The 19,032-nt window shown below is 39.9% G+C and overlaps 1 protein-coding gene across 2 annotated transcripts in view; it reads left to right on the plus strand.

Annotated features, from left to right (window-relative positions):
• Window positions 1-19,032, plus strand: part of opcml (opioid binding protein/cell adhesion molecule-like) — a 361,495-nt gene that overhangs the window by 245,228 nt on the left and 97,235 nt on the right. For both annotated transcript variants that reach the window (XM_079356360.1, XM_079356359.1), the window contains one exon: window positions 17,586-17,821. In XM_079356360.1, coding sequence (XP_079212486.1) covers window positions 17,586-17,821 — 236 coding nt within the window. The remainder of the gene's footprint in view (window positions 1-17,585; window positions 17,822-19,032) is intronic.

A 19,032-nucleotide genomic window follows, 5' to 3' on the forward strand; every position in this document is an offset into this window, starting at 1 on the left:
AAAGTGGAGCAGGCAACAGACAAAGAGGATAGCGTTTTATGTCAACCTTTAAACTAAGCATTTATTCTTCAATGAATCAAGAGGAGAGTCACTGAAATCCACAAATGGCATTTGCTGAAGTGTTCTGTCCCAAGTCCTTTGATTCCCTTTTCTAAAATATCATCAAACACTTGGTTGATATGACAATAAACGGTTTTAAAATAGGGTTGTGTCATTGCTGCATCAGTGGCAACATAACCGTCTGCTGTGATGTTGCAGCAGAGTGTAATATGCCAAAATAAACCAATCAGAATTGAATGTTGACACTAGTTGTGAAAGCGCTGACAGAAAGGGTGCAACACTTTTCAACATTTAAGTAGAGACGCGATCCATCACAAAAACAAGGCTGACAAAAAAGGCCATTGCTATGTAAGAACAATCTGCATTGCAACTGGAAGACAAAGGAACTGGACCCTGACCTGATTTCAAACAGAAACCAAACTGCTTCTACATAGTGTGCATTTGTCAAAGCCAAAGTTTGTGACTTTCTGGTCCACAAGGCCGGCAGCAGCCGAATCGTAACACATTCTACACTTAAAATGTCTGTCACAATATTCCTGTGGGGCGTATTTCTCTCCACTTTCCGAGTCACGTCTCGACTTTGATGGAGCGCTGTGATAGAGCCGGAGTCCCATATGGCTGACCCTGCAGTGGCAGAGGGAAGTGACAGTATGAGTAATGCTATTCATCCAGTGTGGTCCATCCGATTGAAGGCTAGGCATTGTGTGGTGAGAAAACAATAATCTGTCTTTAATATGAATCCTTTGTCACCCGTTGTGTCTCAGGGACTCTGCAGGGCGGGAGCTCGCCGTGGCCTAACCTTCTCTTCTCAAACATACTTTTCAAACTGCTGCCAAACGAATCTAAAGATATGCAAATGCAAGGCGCGGAGTAGATTTGTGGGAAATGAACATTTTCACAGGTGCTGACATTTTGGGCAGTGTTGCATGATGCTCATCTCGGCGTACATTCCTTCCTTATGATTGGCAGTTTTTGGCCCCGCTTGCTTTTCGACATCTCTATTAAATACTGCAGACTGAAATAGACTTATATCTCAGAAACCCACTGCATTGCACACACAATAGACATTGCTTTCTTTGAGCTACTTTTTAGGTCTGCAACGGCCACGAGTGCCAAATAGCGTACCAGCCGTATTGGGTATTTTCATCCACAGTCTGAGCTAAACCCTGCCTGTGGGCCCACGAGAGAGAAGCTGACTCAAAAGATGTTTCTGTTCTCAATGTCTTCCTCAGTGCACAGTCCTCAAAGCGGCATTGGGCATATAATGTAGAAATATATTATTTTATTATTTTATCGAATGCTGCTGAGAAAGCAGCTGCTTCTTGGGTACATTCTTGTTACTGTTTTTGTGTCTGGCACCTGAAATATTGATGCAACAGTGGTGTGCTGCATATCAAATAATACATGGGAAAAAAAAGATTCTAGGGCTGGAAAATAATATTAGAAAGCACTGTGCCTGTTGGGTGGGTGGTTGAGCAGCATGTAGACATGTGATTGCTATTCTGGTGTTTCTACCATTTATCAAGAAGTCACAGCGGATGCTGAACATGCTCTAAACTTTAGCTGCTTCTCAAAACCACGTGAGGTGAGTGTCTTCTATTATGTTTTGTCATTTCTGTCCTATATTCCGGCAGTCATTACCATTTTTCCAGTGTGCACTATTGTCCTTGTTGTTTGACAGCACTGTTGGGACTGTTGAGGGTTTAAACCGTGGTAACATTTGTGGCTACTTTGAACCCAGCAAAAACAACTTCTCCTGTGAGAAAGTTAAACCCTCCCGTCGATGCAGTTGCTGGAGTGCAAACACACAGGAATGAATGTGTTTGGACACCTTGACAGGCATTGTGTGTCAATATGCAGCGAAATAAGATAAAATACATCAGAAGGTTTCAAGATGACAGAAGCACACAGGAGGGGTAGTGAGAGCAGCACGAGGGACAGGCCTGTTTACATTTGGGGTTGCAATAGAGCAGATACAATCTTGAATACACAACTGCAAATGATAGAACATAAAAATGGACAAATCCTGAAGAAGTGAATGTCTTTGACAAGAGGACTACAGCTTTAATGTTGTGCTTATAGGAGAAGTATCTGGAAGCTCCAGTTAATGCATCAAACTCAGAAGATACATTACCCATGTTATGACTTTGTCAGCATAGTTTATTATCAGAATGCAAATGAACTGCAGCCAACAGCAGCTCCTGAATTTGGGATTCTTTTTTCCGGAGGGATTTGTTGTAATTTCACATAATGATGCAGGGTGTTTGTCTTTTTTTTTATAGGATAGTCATTATAAGTAGATTGACTATAACTGGGTAGCTATGGGGCTTACACTGGGTCCTAACAGTGTGACAAGTGTTGCGTGTGATCGCATGCTCACTGTTCACGTTGCCTTTACGAGATATTTCATTCTCTGCACTGTGAAGTTCAGTTTTGCCTTTGCTGACTAATATAATAGAAATTAGAAATGAGTTGTCAGGGTTAAAAACAGGTACTCTCGCATTGCGGCACCTAAAGTCATATCGGACATTCTGCTCAGAAACAGAATTTTTCTCAGGGAAACTCGGGCACATGTTAAGAAATTGCAGGGGTTCCTCCCGACAAAATTCGACAAAAACTCCTATGAAGCATTGTGTGTGGAGAGAACAGGGCACACATCGAACCCAGTGAAATCTGACAGTTTATGTTTCAGAAACAGACAAAGTGGGATAGGACGCAGGCCTTTGGACAGAGCAAAAACCACATTGAAGACAGAATCTGCATGTGAGGACAGCTGAGCACACATTCTGTGGATTTTTACGTGGAACTTAATCATAAACAAAGAAAGTGATTTGAACTGACTGAAGAAGAAGAAGCACAGCAACCGCAGCACATCACAATTTAGCAAGTTCAGATTTGTGTGTGGGCCAGTTATTATCTAGAAAAAAAGAAAAAAAACAATTCCAAAAGCCAGGTCATTTGAACTGTGGTTCTGAAAACAGCGTATTCTGTGCGTTGCAGCCTTCAGGTCAGACGAATCAAGTGGCTTCTAAGTTTTCCTTGCAACAAGCTGCTTGGCTGTAACTTGCTTTGTTTTCTTTGCTCGCTCATAGTGTCAGATGGCAGACTTTGTGTAAGAGTTTAAGCTTGCAGTGTCAGACCAAACTTTGTTATGCTGCCATAAAGAAAATGCATCTGCTGTCTGCAGCCCACATTGTTCCAGGGGACCTGTGAGATATCAGAAAGCATCACATAAGACGGGAAAAGGAGAGCTGCAGTTTCATGTGACCTAAAGTTGTATGCTACTGTAAGAAATGCTAAATACCTGTACCAGTCAATCCTTAATCAATCAATCTTTATTTTCATGGAGCCAATTCATTAAAAAGGTATCACAAGACAGGTTTAATGATGAATCTATTACCTCATGCCCTTGTTCAGCTGTGTGCACATGCTCATTTCCATGCTTTTAAAATTCAACACATGTGAAACATACTTTAACATGGATAACTCAATTTAGCAACAGAACTGTTATAATAGCACATTGTTTGACCTTTACAATTCACATTGCACCAATCAGATAGATAGATAGATAGATAGATACTTTATTGATCCCGAGGGAAATTCAAGTGCCTTCAATCATATGCCTTATGTGCATTATGACGCTGAGTGGACGCAGCCATAGGCCACAACTTGTGCACAGAAAATAGAAAATACAGAAATAATATTAATTAAAAAAAAAAAGACAAAAAACGTATTGTTGTTGAAGTTTGGTTTCCATAGAAACAGTCTGCTTACAGGATAATGGCTGGCAACGCTGTGTGCTGGAGTCCTTCATTCCAAAGGAGGTGGTTGGAGTAGATTGGCTAAAAAAATGTCAGGAGCACAGTAACATTAGTGTAAAACATACACAAGAGGGAAAGATTATTGTTTTACAGTAAACACAGGGAGATAATGGGGCTGAGGAATTTTCTTTAAAAAAAGAAAAAGAAAAAAATCAAGAAAAGTCCTGGGCCTGTATTCAAACATTCTGTAATCCTCCCAGGTAGATCCTATGCCTTAGCTTAAAAAAAAATCCTTACAGAGGACTTTTAACCTCAGAGTGATTTAAGAAGATTCTCAGAGCATCTCTGAGCAAGAAAGAGCCAGAAACTGATATCTTAGTGAGAGGGCGTAGTTCAACTCATCGCTAGGTATCACACATTTTTTTCAGAACCTGTGATTGGTTTATCCCAAAAAAATTAGGAAAAAATAAATAAGCAACTGTGTGATAATTTGTATGACATACATTAAAGTATGAAGCCTACAAGTTGTTTAAAATCACATGCCAACTTGTTCAGTGGCTTCTTCTATCAGCAGGTCAAGCAAGAGCCTTAATTAGTGATTGGATGCACCTGTGAAGGTAACCACATATAGAGAAAAGGTCTTGGCTGTTTCAGTGTATCCTCAACTGTACGACATGTCAGATAAAAAATACCATAACAAGGACAGAAAGTTCCGTGTGTGGGAGCAGATTGGACAGACACTTGATGCTGTGTTTATTTTTTTTCATCATGTGAGCTGTTGTCAGTATGTATACATAGTGTATAAAGTTCTTCCTGCTAACATAACGATAACTAAATTGTTTCTTAGAAAGCCTGGAATAGACTTGGAACCGGGCTTCATCCAGTAGCAACTACTGGACAAGGCGGTGATATTCCCCGTATTGTTGTCTCCTATGGATCATGTTGTACCCACAGCCTCCTTGCTCCGTGTCTGATAAGAGCCATGATATTGTGAAACTCAACATCCAGATAAAGTACAAATGACAATGTGACAGAATCAAAGCCTAAGTCACAGACATGTTAAAAAAGTCATTTATTTTTCTCATGTTACACAATTGATAAACATTATTAGTATGTCAATAGTGATCTGTTTTCATTACCTTGTTGAGTAAAATAATTTAAAAATACTATTTATTCAACATCTAGCTTCCTGAAAAACTTTAAAAAATGACAAGTGAATATTTCAACAAGGTGACAAATTGTAAGTTGCATGTCACTGCTTACGTTGAGAAATTCTCTTGTCAGTATGATTAATAAGTGAATTGTACAATCACCTATTGTTGCAGTGAATAATTTAAATACATCTTCCGTGCACCTTTTCCTGATGATGGTGAACATAGTACTAATGAGTGTTTTGATCCCTAAAACCATGCTGCTAGCATAGCTAATATGAACGTTGGATTGAAGCTCTGAGATCGGCATTGGGGGACTTTGCCCAACAGAGGTTTCATGACCAGACACAACCGATCCAAAGCATTTTGACATAAAGTGCAATAGAGAAAAGTACAGTGACTGTCAGCAGAGTGGTACAACAGGACAGTTTTTGACAGTGCCACCCATTGTCTGCCTCTCTCCAAGTACTGGCTCTCACAAGTGCAGCCACTTAAAAAGCTGTCTGCCGTCTTGATGTTAAAGTTTCAGACCTCTTGGCATCAAGGTGCCCCAGTTTGTGAAACTCTGTCAGACTATGACCTAACTAGCTCACATAAAAGTGCTTGTTAAGAACTCTGCTGTCCGTCTTTACAACTCCAGAAAAATAGACGTGAGCCTTCATTTATTCAAAGTATAGTAATGAAGCTTTTGATATTTTATGATTACATTCTGGTCTTCACTTTGTTATGTGACCTTTTTTTTTTAATCAATTTTGACTTGTGTTGTATTTTGGAATGGCAGGCCAGGCAGTGTGAGGAGGGAAAGGATCGCCTACAAGGTTACTGGTTTCTCAGTTCAAACACAAATGTTTTCGGCTACACGAAATGTCCTTCTTCAGCAAATGTCCTCTGCTTGCTCTCCTCACAGCCTTCTCAAAAGTGACAAACATCAACCAGTCTGCTCAGCTCACACACATTATTACCTGTCCTCTTGGGCCAATCAGTGAGGAGCTCTGTAATAAGTGCCAGATTGACTGAAGGTGTAATCAATCTCGCCTCTCCCGGGATTGAATTAGGCCTTGTTCACGTTGCACCTCCAAATCTGATTTTTAGCTCATCCAGATTGTATGTGGTTTTGATTTGCCAGTCTGAACACGAAAAGCCACATGAGATCCAATTTTGATTTTCTGATTCAAACCACTTGAGGAGATGGTTTCAAATCTGATTCCAGATCCGACTCAATCTAAACGTTGCGGTTGCTCTAATGTGTCTTCTGCATCACTCGCTATACAACACCATTGACAATAACAACAATGACGTAGATCCGGCGCCTGGAAGCTAGCTTTGGTCAGTAAAATAAAGCAAATCAAACAAAAATCACAACAAACGTAGTAAAACAAGCCCACAGACAGACTGCTCTGTAAAATTGGTTGCATCAGAAATAATCACACTTCTCTGTCATTCATTTTTTTGCTGTTGTTTTTGCTGGGCGTTACCTGTTACCATAGAAACCAATGTGGATCAGACCACATCAATATGGACAGGCAGCTCATATCTGGCCACTTGCCATTTCTAATGTGGACAGTCAGTCACTTAGATCAGAGTTTGATCCAATTTGGGGAAAAATCTGATTTTGGCGGCAGTCTGAATAAAGTCCAAGTGACGTGTCATGAGCAAAAGATGCTGCTGTAAGGGTTGATTCTTTGCAGTGAATCAGGAGAACCAACTAAGTTCATAGTAGAACTTTGTTTTGATTGGTCAGCATGACAGCATGTGATTGGGACAGCAGATGATAGATAAAAGAGTTTTGGTTCTGTTCGGTGGATTTGTTTGCAGTTTTTTTATTAATTTAGTTTTAGCATTTTTGTATTTTTGCAATTGGTAAGTTTGATTGAAACAACACGAGTAAGAATGCTTAACAGAATAAATGCCTAAATAAACAGGCTTCTCGTAAAAATAAACCCATTAACTTTGTTCATTATTAAGAGATGAAACAAAATAACAACAACATACAGATATATACAATACCATGTGGGTAACCACAAAAAAATTATCTTCAACATGGGAAAGCATGATTGGACAAAGGGGGGGACAACATCTTTTCTAAGTCCAAAGCATTCTTTCATCAGAGAAATGCATAACGTCTACATTCTGTTTTCTATAACTTTGACCACAAAATTCATGAAATAATTTAGTCATTTTAAAGTTATGCATTAAATAACTTTAAAAGAAGACATATATTTACTCATATCTTGACATATTTACAGCTGTGGATCAGCTCTTTTCACTGAACAAAGCGGATTTTAGATGTGTTCCTTTGTGCTTTGATACTGATTACTTTAGAAGAACTGTTGCCCAGAGGACAACCTGGATAAACATCCACAAAATGTCATGGCATGTAAGTAGCTAGCACTTAGCTAGCTCATTTCTGGCAGGACATGATGAAGTTGGGGCCAGATGTGGATTAGTGCTACAGTTAGTTGTCCATCAACCACGATGTTGGTGGTTTGATCCTTAACTCCTGCAGGCAGTCAGGCACTGGACCCAAGGTAATCCTGCTGCTAGCAGCAGAATGTGCATGCGTGTCAGTGGAGTTCTGTTGGGCATTTGGGCACAATATGCATTTTTTAAATTACATAACCAATCTATGTGAAGTGGTTATTATCAACGATCCGAACTTTTTTTCTAATCTTAAACAAAACTGTTTTGTCATATGGCAACATTGAGCTGGAACACAACTTCCAAAAATGATGCTACTAGTAGGGAACCTCCAGCTTTGTTACACCCGACAGTAGAGCAGCCCTATGAGGCTTACAGGAACCAACCAACAAACCTGATAAGTAACATAAAATACCTTAAAACCCCCCCCCAAAAAACCAAGGAATTTATTATATATTGATGACTAAAGGAATCATTAAAAAAGATAAACTCTGAAACTAATTCAACAAAACACCACTACCCACAAGGCCTGACTGAGAAGAACTACAGTCGAGCACAAAAGCCTCTGCTCTCCTCAACTCTGCACGAGGTATTTAAGCACTAAAGGCCAGGTGCACTTCATTGTGTAAACCAGACTTTCCCCACCTCAGGGCCCGACTCCACGTTATTGAATATAATTAAAATGTGCTCGACTGAAATTTGTAATTATCGATCATTTAAAAAAAAAATATATATATAATTACATTTAAACACAGGCTGCTGTGGGTCATTATAGCCTAAGCCAAAACAATAAAATCGCAGTCTCTGTCAATCTGTCATCCCAGCCTTTCTTCCAGTCAGACTAACATTTCGTAGCAAGACAGTAGATAAAGTGTTTTAAAAAAGAGAAAAAACAGTGGTGTTCATGGAGAAACTGCAGGACACGACTCATAAAATTAGATGAAAAGTTTCCTCCTGCTGCACCTTCACCTGCAGCCTTTTCTCCACTGCAGCGACTTGGCATGCATTTAACTAAATCCTACTCCACCATCACAGCAGCTGCCAGGGAGATAGCATGAGAAGGAGATAACCTTTTATATTTACATTTTACGAGCTGTTTCTTCCAGCTTATTCACTGCGCAGAGGTTTTCAAGTATGTTGTGCTTCTCTTAATATTGACTCCGTAGTTTTATCTGTTTAGTGGCAGGATTTTCTCCAGGAGCGGAATGAATACAAATGTGTTGCTCATATATTTCTTCAAGGCAAAAGGGAAGATAAACTAAATAATAAAGTAACATCCTCTACAAGGGCATAGGTTTGGTTTCCACAATTCTATGGATGTTCATTATTGATTGACCAGTCTCAACATTGCAGCATTCACTTGCACTCTTCATCAGTATGCTGTCTCCTGCTAACATGTGCACATACACTGCAAAATGTATCCCCATATCATCTATTTAACAAAGCATCAAAGTGATTTTCATTGCAAATGTAAAGGTAAGAAATATATCAAATATATTGAAATACATGTTATATGGTTTTAAATCAAAAGGTCCAACAAACTTAAATTGTATTCTTTAGTGAATTTGCCACTAATGTTAGTCCTGTATCCTAGCTTCTCCTTTTAAATGTCAAATATTTTAGTTTTTGGTTAAAATAAACTCTGCTCTTGTATTTGATCATGCCTATAAACCCCTCTATTTCCGCCCTTCTCAGAACAGTCTATGTCTGTGTCTATAACTTTAAATGCAAATGAGTTGTAATTGGCCACGCCCCTCTCTCGAAGGGCTTGAGTAGTTCGGACTTTCTTGAACCATGCCCTAAAGTTTATGGGGGAAAGGTAGACTCAGAGAGCAGAAAAAACACTTAGCTGTGGGAGTGTCGCCCACCTGGATGACGGGCTACTTCCTTTTGTGATGTCATGAAGGGAAAATCTCCAAATGTCCTGTTTGAGCACACATTTTCTGAAAAGTGGAGCAGGCAAAACATCGAGCATGGTATTTTCACATATTTGGAGGGTCAGTAGACCAGATAGGGACACATATTAGTGTTTGAAAAACATGGTAAAGTTTATCTTGCACAATATGTGACCTTTAATGTGAAGTGACAAAAGTCATGTGTGGTTAAATACGAATGTAGGCCCGACATGTTTTCATAACCATTAAAAACATTGCATTTACGGTGGTTATTATTCATATTCCTGATTTCTTGTTCTAAACTTAACCTAGTAGGTCAAGTGTGAAGGCATCTCAAGGCTGCAACAGATTTGCAATGTTATGTGCAGAACTACAAAAAAGTTGTGGCATGTTTTTTCAGTAGGCATAGTGGTCAGTGATGCATTCCTGTCCAGACCCGGAGCTCTCTAAAATATTTGATTAGTGAGGTGTCTTGAGGTGTCTTGCAATTAAGTTTAAGATTTCAGATATCTCGGAAAATCTCAAATCATTGCATATGTTCAGAAACATGTCACACAAGATGTCGCCCAGCTGATCAAAAACTCACCTAAGATTGTGTGCGTGTGTGTATCATAGCAACTCAAAAAAAAAAAAAGAACACTGCACGTACTCCTCGATCATCTTATGTTTCCGATAACAGTGTTTTTTTGTTTTTTTTTGTTCAACTTTGGGCTCTATAATGTCTAGTAGACAGGTCAGCTGAACAGAGACAGGAAATGTCGGGAGGAGAGAGAGGGTGATAATGCAGCAAAGGGCTGAGGTGAGATTTGAAACCCACGGCCTCTGCGATGATTACTGTAGCCTCTGTACATGGGGTGCACGACATAACCGCTAGGCTGAGCATAGCCTGCTCAGGAGCAGGTTAGGTGTTCCAAATAATTTGCCACAGTGCTCTACCCCGGTAAGAAGTTTTGTAGCCCTTAAAACCCAGTGTTAACCCTGACGTTACCTTAATAATCGAAAATCCTTTGCAGTATAGGTCTCTTTCTCTCTGTGGTCTCCCTCCTCCCTCTGCTTGTCGAGCACCTGAGTGCAGCCAGCGCTCGGGGAGGAAGAGGTGATTTAGAGTGACAGGGAGCAGAGGGGTGCAGAGACAGTCTCTCTCACACACACTGGGCAGCAGCATGGTGAGGACTGCTTCCCCCTTAACCATATCTATCTATCATTTCTACACCTATTTATTAAGAGGGTTAGGGGAAGGTGTGTAGAGTAAGAGTAGGCCCATGTGTTCACATCGGCCAGGATCTCAGTCCCTTTTGATTGTATTGTTTAATTCCTTCTCATTTTCACCCATTTTGTGACACAATATTTAAACAGAAGGTTGTGTTTTTATTTTGTAAATTACACATTCAATATGGTAAAAAAAAAAAAGACCTCACAGTATCCCCCCCCCAATTTACAATCCTATGGAGTACCTGATTTTATTTATTTATTTATCTGTACAAACCATTGTATGAGTTGCTATCACCAGAATTCTGCCGTGTTATGTTGTATTTTCTGGACTTATTAGGTTTATGCCGGTTATTGTCACTTGCTTTTCTTGCCTCTGACGCCTCCTCTGTTTTTCCTTTCACTCCTGTCAGAAACTTATCTATACTGAAAGTCCCCCATGCCTCTCATGCTCCCCCTAGGGGCACACCCCACTATTTGAGAAGTACGGCTCGAGGCCCAGATAAAGATGCCTTAATTATGGCAGCAGCTTGTTCCAGCCCTAATACGTCTACAAACTATTCCTAACAACTGCTCAAACAAAAACAGTGAGACATTCCAATCTTCCACTTACAAACAACTTTTTGTTTCACAGCTAGACAACCCAATGTTACTAACGTAATTTGCGCCACAGCAAACCATCTATTTGGTTTCCTGTTATACGCAGGAAAGGACTTTGTAGAATCATTACTGTACCTGAATGATCTCTATGAGGGGCATGGTTATAGCTGACCAGTAAGAATGTAATACAGGTCATTACCACAAACAGTGTCACTGTCAATATCCATAAACTGTACTACAGTGCTGTCTGCTGCCACTCTAGTCAGTTCTTGTTTCCACGGAAAGTGCTGTGGCCCATCTCCGGAGTGTTCCAGCAGTGCCACTATGCTCTGCCTCAAATACACTCTTCGTCTGTTTTCTACAAGAATGCATCAATCTGAACATAATAGATAAACTTGGAAAGGACGTCAGACAAGGAAAGGCACAGAGCGTCCGGGCAATTTCAAAATAAAACACAATATACAGACTCCAGATCTCCGTCACTTAATCAACATTACATCATAACAGGCACCAAGCGAACAACAAGTCATCCTCAGAAAGACAAAGCAACATGCCGTTAGCACATTTTGTTCTCTTTGTTCTTGTGTGATCCTGTAGTTATCCTGTGATGTGTGTAAAGCTGAGCATGGCTGCGCTCATGGTCTAGAAACGTACTGGACGCACACCGTCTGACAGAGAAAAACCATGGTGAACCAACAGAATGCAGCATGCAAAGACTATGTATATTGGCATTGAAAGAATTGTCTATCTTAGCACTGCCATGCCAGCTTCTGTCTGAAAGTGATGGATTCATGTTGTCACATTTAATCTAGTTGATAATCAACTAGTGCAAAATTATAATCCCAATTACTCTGTAACACATTTTGATATTTTTTATGTTCTGAGTTTTATCAAGGGTTTTACAGGATAGACAGAAATAGACATTGGGCTTCAACCTATTCCTTTTTGGGTCATTGATTGTTTGAATGTAATTGTGTGAAATGGACGAGTAAGCATGTCTTTGACCAAAATAAAAACATTTATTCATTCATAGTGTAGAAGTATTCCATATTATCCCTAATGTGTTACTGTATATAACAAAGGCAGAATTGCACATATTTTTTTTTATATTTACACATCTCTGTATTTTCGACCTACATTTAAGGGAGGAGATAAAAGTTTTATAAAGACTAGAAATGTACAGTTTTTTAAAACCCTTTACATCCTGATGCATAGTGGATAAAGCTCTGTAGTTCATGTTTGTTCATCCATCTAAGTTCTGTACATTAAAAACTTCTTGAGACTTGTAAGGTGAGAGTTTCTCTCAGCATTAAAGGGATATTTCACCCATTTGCATGAAGCTGTGTATCATTAGAAACATGGTAGTAGTGATGAATGGTCGTGAATCCAGCCCTCATTTTACCCTGAGACAAGCCCTGAGCAAAGTTTTCTTCATGTGATGCAAAAAGCGTCATATTGCATCACATGAAGAAAGCTTCCAGGCAAAGAAAAACATATTTTTCTCGTCTCAGGGCAAAATGAGGGCTGGACTCATGACCATTCAACACTACTACCATGTTTCTAATGATACACAGCTTCATGTAAATGGATGAAGTACCCCTTTAAGGACAACATTGTTCCTTCTGGATGTTTTTAACAAAATTTGCTGCAAGGCTTTTTCAGTGACTTTTAAAACACTTAATAGTGTTCATTCAGCGAAAAATGGCAAACTTCATTCATGTTTTGCTGATTTTTCTTTTCTTTCTTTTGTATCTCCATCACTTTATCTCAGTTGTCTGATTGTTCCACACCATTTGGGACAAAGCTTGATAGATGAACATATTATTTTTACAGAGCCAAACGTGCACCCCAGTTAGCTATTTGAGTTGACTTGTGGTTACAATAATAACTGTGATTCTGAATTCCAAATTGCTCGGTTCTATCACACATGCATGAAAGTTTCCACGTACTGTCATTGATGATTTGTTTAATACCTTAATACAGTCAAGACCTTCAATACCGTCCACATGGGTTTCAATTGTCTTTTCTGTTTAGCTACATACCAGTATAGTCTGATTCCTCACATTTTGTTTCGTTTTTCCCACTGGCTTTTTACCTTCACATAAAAGCTCTCTTTAGCCAAGGGCCTTGGTGGCCTAGTGGTTAGTTTGTGTGTCCGATGCACAGAGGCTGCAGTCATCAGCCAAGTTTTCTTCTTCTTAAAAGGATTTTTTTTTTCTTGCCATTGTAACTTTGCTAAACGGTCCTTCATGCTCATGATGGATTCATGTTGGTTCATTGTAGGTAATGATTTTTGTAAAGTGTCTTGAGATTGTGTCTTGTCTCACGGAGAGTACCACACAACCTTTTTGTACAGGATGCAGTGATGGGTATTATAAGCCTCACCTATAATGATCTAATTGCAGAGTTTAGACTACATCAACAGGTTATAAAGTTCCAGCTAAAGCATGACTCCACAAAATATCGCCATAGAATGACTCTGACAATAATGTGTTAGAACAAAATGTGTATAAGTTATCATGAAGTGTCATTGTGCAAGGCCGTTGTAAACAAAGTGTCTCTCAGTGCTGAAAAAGTACATTCTGTACTTTTCCACTCAGATTGTTTTGCAGAAAGTATGCAAGTGTGCGTCATCAACGGTGGCGCCGGCTTCTGATACCGGAGGAATGCTGAAGATGCCCAAGGACACGGCAGCAGCTTATCCTCATATTTGTTCTTATAACAAACATCATGTGCAGATATGAGTGATCGCGCCTGCTTTTCCCCCTCCCTTATTGCTCACTCTTATCTTATGTAAATTAGGGCGTTCTTCTTCAATAAAAAGAAAGGACGGGCAGCGGAACAGCAGAGTAGTTTGGAGATTGTGAACTCTTGCCGTCTCCAGCTGCTCTCCTTGCAAGTATTTTAACCTGAATTCTGATGTCTGTCTGTTTGTTCTCAGAATCTATTTTACAGATGCAGCGCAAACTAGACTAACTTAAGAGAAAGTTGCGGAGTGTCAGTTTTAGACCTGACATAATGTCTACCCAAGTAATTGAAGAGCTGTTAGTTCTGAGGTCAGAATGCATGACCATCTATCCATCCATCCATATATGCCTTGCATTTATTCTTACAAAAAAACCGTATGTAGTCTAACTTTTGTTTTCTGGGGAGTCTTGGTAAAATTTTAGGCTTTGTCAGTTTCTGGGAACCCAGCAAATAGCTAGCGGGGCTAACATTTCATCCTCATATTTTACATTTCCTTTCACTCCATCTCCTGTTGAATTTCCAAGTCATACGAGTTTACCCTTTCAAATGATAAAAGTGAACGACTTTCCCTCAGAATAAAATCTATTAAGCACGTTTTCTGTTTGCGATAGTGTCAGTTGTGTCGGCAGAGAATGCAAGAGATGAGCAGGCAGCCATGCAAGCAGTAGGATGGACAAGACAGAGAGACAGACAGACGGACCATGACTGACAGACAGACAGACAGACAGACAGACAGACAGACAGACAGACAGACAGACAGACAGATTTTCAAAAGAAGACTTAGTTAGCCTTGTGTGTTACAGTACAATGGACCGTTACAGTCTTTTATAAAGAAGTCTGTGTTATTCCTCCATTTTTTTCTGCAGGTTGATAGAAACGCCAGTATTGAGGGTTTTTTTTCACCATGGTAATTTTGTGACATCTCTGTATGCAATGAAATGCCCTAAGCACAGGAATAAGGACACGCCACATGCTAAGGGTTCCTCAGAGCTGGCAAAGCAGGCGAAAATGGCGTCAATAGGAGGGCCTTAAAGAGGCAGTACCTGAACTTGTTAGATAAAGAGTTTGTTGAATTGTACATCATGCAAAGCAAACAGAGTTTTGAGTGGAAGAAAATGTGAAGCTGTAAATGAGCATTGTATGTCCACTTTAACATGAAACTGCAAAAGGAGCTCAGAGACTTCTTTACTGCATAAGTCAGGGTGAAGGTCTGGGGTCATTACATCCTGTAGTAACTGATTTATTGATGGTGCAGGAACAGACGGAAGCTGGAATGGGGCATAACTCAAATGAGGTGTTAAAGATAAAAGAACTCTACCCACCCGGCACACAGTCTGTTTTCTTACCTTCCCTCAGGAAAATGTTTAAAGTGCATTAGAACATGTATCAACTGCCTCAAGGGTTTTATCCCCAGGCAACGAGGCTGCTGAACAATAGCACTTAGTGTCTGATATTCATTTTTTATATATTTGATAAAATCTTTATGGAGAATGTTTTTTCACCATCTTTTATTCACATAGTCATGTCTTATATCTATTACTATTGTTTTAGAGGGAGAGGAGGGTATCTCAGTGTACAGTCATTTTTAATGTATATGACTAAGCACTGGAGATAGCTAATATGATAGCTCGAACTTCAAGGTAGATAAGGATTCTGGTCCACCTGGTCTGTGGGGGTTCTGTCTCTGGCTAAAGTCAGTATGTTTACATGGACAGTTAAGTCTCGCTGAAGCTATAGCTCGATTAGGCCATTTATTTGGCTTCTGTCTTTGTCCCAGCACACTGAGACTTCAGTTAGAGAGCGAAATACTACCTTTCCAGTAATGCTCGTTACTATTGGACTTTCTTCAGGCTGAATTAATACGTCATATAACAAACAACTGTGAACTAGTAAGCAAGCAGCCAACTAATTGTATGTCCAACACATAACACATGGGCAACTTTAGAGCTCTGTACATTCTAACAACAACATAAGGTGTGTTTCCTTGTCTTTCAAAAAAAGTGTGTGGTTCTCACTCGATCACTCGCCATGATAATGCCTTGGTCTTAATTTCTTCCAAGATTTCTTCTACGCACTTATGCTGCTTGACTTCTCAAAGCCGTGAGCGGGAAGTTTAGAGCATGCTCAGTTAGTAGAGGAGCAGGTCGTCTCTCAACCGGAAAGGTCTGGTGTTCGATCTCCACCTCCTGCAGCCACGTGTCTTGAGGAAGACTCTTATCCCCAAAGTAGCTTCTGCTGCTTGGTCTGCGGTGTATTAATGTGTGTAAATGGGATTTAGTCACTTCTGATGGTCACTTTACATAGCAGCCTCTGCCATGAGTGTGTTAATTGGTAGGTGGGACCTGTGATGTAAAAGCGCACTGAGAAGTCAGAAGACTAGATAAAGTCTAAACAAGCTCAAGTCCATTTACCTTTGGTGTAGTGACATGCAAGAATAATTGGACAAAACAACTTCCTCTATCAGTCCACCATTGAAAAATTAGAACAAAGTACGATTTCAGTCTGATAAATATGTAACACATATTTTAGGGTCTATTCACACCTAACTTGTTTGGTTCGCTTGAAACAAACTAAAACCCTGGTGCGGACCTTTTGAGTAAGTGTGAATACAAACCATCGAACTCAGGTGCGCACCAAACAGCCGGACCGAGACCCAGCCAAAGAGGTGGTCTCGGTTCGCTTCCAAACGAACCCTGGTACGGTTCGTTTGAGGTGTGAAAGCAACCAGACCTCAGTCCGACCCAGCTCTAAAAATCGTACCGCTTTTTGGACACAACAGGCTCCCGTTGCCTCGCGCATTAAGGGAAATAATTGTTTGGTTAGAAGCACAGTGTTCTTTTTTGTTTCTATTGCCTACTTCTTTGATATAAGACACGGAGGTAGTCCTCAGTCTATCTTTCAGACACTTTCACTAGTGTTTCATCGCTCTTTTCTTTTGTTATCCAATACATTTAAATCACACAGACTATGAACAGAACAGCAGCTGCAGCAGAGTTTTCTTGGCGCTTTTCCCCCGCGGCAGTCTGATGCTCCTCCTTTCCCCTGCGCCACATACTTCATGTATAACCTCGGCCACATTCATCATAACACCAGTTGATTGCCCACACATAGATCTACATTTTTTACACAATTAAATATTTTCGTACCTGTACTAAATGGGTGAAATTGTTGCTAAAATGTTTAATACCAGCGAGTGCAGCATGCAAGTTCTCCATGATTGTTTACTTTCATCTTGTGATTACCGCTTTACCCCACCCTAAACCTTTTTATCCAATGATCGAACGATCTTTGCACACGTGGTTTTGTTTATGAATTCTGGGCCTCTTGCGAAAAGTGCAATGTGAAAACAAACCGCACCAAACCAAAAAAGAAACATTGTATTTGGTCCGAACCAAAGAAAGCGACTTTTCTGGTGTGAATATACCCTTAGAAGTCCAGTTTTAGATGGACTAATACAATAAGTCAGTTTTTAAATATCATGTCATCTCTCCAGGATGAAAAAAGGCTCCATTTTGACTTTTTCTTGTCACATTCCAACTACCACAGTCACACTGCCACAATTTTAACTACGAGCCAACAAACTTGCAGTATCTGTCATTACATTTCACTCACAGAGCTAGACTTCAAATTGATTGTATTTTAAAGTTGTTGTTTTTTCAGAGGCTTCACGGTCTGTAAAAAGACGAAGACATTTTGTGAAGGTCAACATATATAAAAAAAATGGTTGTGTTTCTTCCTTTCAGATGCAATGTTGACAGCAAAGTATCTCGAGTGGCATGGCTCAATCGCACCACCATCCTATTTGCTGGAAATGAGAAGTGGTCCCTGGACCCTCGCGTCATCCTGATGGAAAACACAGCGGTCACGGAATACAGCATCAAGATCCAAAATGTGGACGTCCACGACGAAGGGCCGTATGTCTGCTCCATCCTCACAAACAAGAAACCAAAATCCACAAAAGTGCACCTCATTGTTCAAGGTAAGACCTGCACAGCTCAGTCCGTCTGCGATTGTATTTGGACACAACAAATAACCAAAGGCGTCAACCCCGATCCAAGCTAGAACAGCATTGTGTGTTCAAGCTTCCATTGTTATAGACGGAGAATTGCAAACTTAAGTTTACCTTTTTTTTTTTTTTTTTGGATTGGACCAGTGCGAGTCTTTAGGAAAGTCAAATAAGAAACCTCCCTTCCTTTGTTCTAGGATGGTGTGTGGAACTCGGCCAGCGTAGAGCCGGTGATGGAACCGGGATTCAATCTCGATTTAATTTAAGTTTGCTGATAGATATTGATTTAGGGGACAGTACATTGAAAAATGTCCTGGTTCAGTTCCATTCCAAAGTCCTTCTAATACAACTTTAAGCACCTAGACGTTCTCCTATCTCTCATGATGAAAAACGATTTCCTACATGGTGAGTTGTGACGAATAATTAACACTAATACTCTAGACTAGAATTAAAACTTAGAATGTATAAGTTACTTGACAATGAATCCAAAAGAGAAGAGAATGGCGTGCATCAAGGAAATCCCACCTGGACACAGATGGTATCATCATAATTGAGAGTGATTATTTTTCACACTGTAATTTTCCAACTGTATAATTCAAAATCAGGCCATGTTTTTTTTTTTTTTTTTTTTAAATCAAGCAAAAGGCAAGCACATTCCACTGCTGACAGTTCCTATGTCTCCAATTATACTTTTCTCATGGATTTTATCTGTCCTTTTTCCCCCGACCTTGAATAACACAAGCCATCTGGCTGCTGCAAGATCACACTCCGAACCAAAAGGAGCCACATGGAAAGGGCGACAGTGGGCTTTGATACTCCAACAAAACACTGGTGCTGGTGCTTTGTGTTGTCACACAAAAGAAGGGATGACACTGCTCTAACAATGCTCCAACAATAAGTGGGCATGTGAGAGAAACAGTGTGTGGTACAAAGGAGGCCAGTTCCTGCCACAACTCTCAGAGTCAAATGAGGATTTAGATATAAAGAAGTCAACTGTACTACCATGATGACATTTTTACTTAGAGTCAACATTTTATATTAATTAAACTACAGTCAAACTGCATAAACAAAGGTACGATCACTGAAGGCCAAAGTGACAGTTCAGAATATTTTCTAAATCCAATTTAGGCTCCATTCATGTCATGAATACACAGATCTGTACTTTGTGACCTTGGTCTGAACAG

The sequence above is a fragment of the Symphodus melops genome (genome assembly GCF_947650265.1).
Source record: "Symphodus melops genome assembly, chromosome: 11".
Lineage (NCBI taxonomy): Eukaryota > Metazoa > Chordata > Actinopteri > Labriformes > Labridae > Symphodus > Symphodus melops.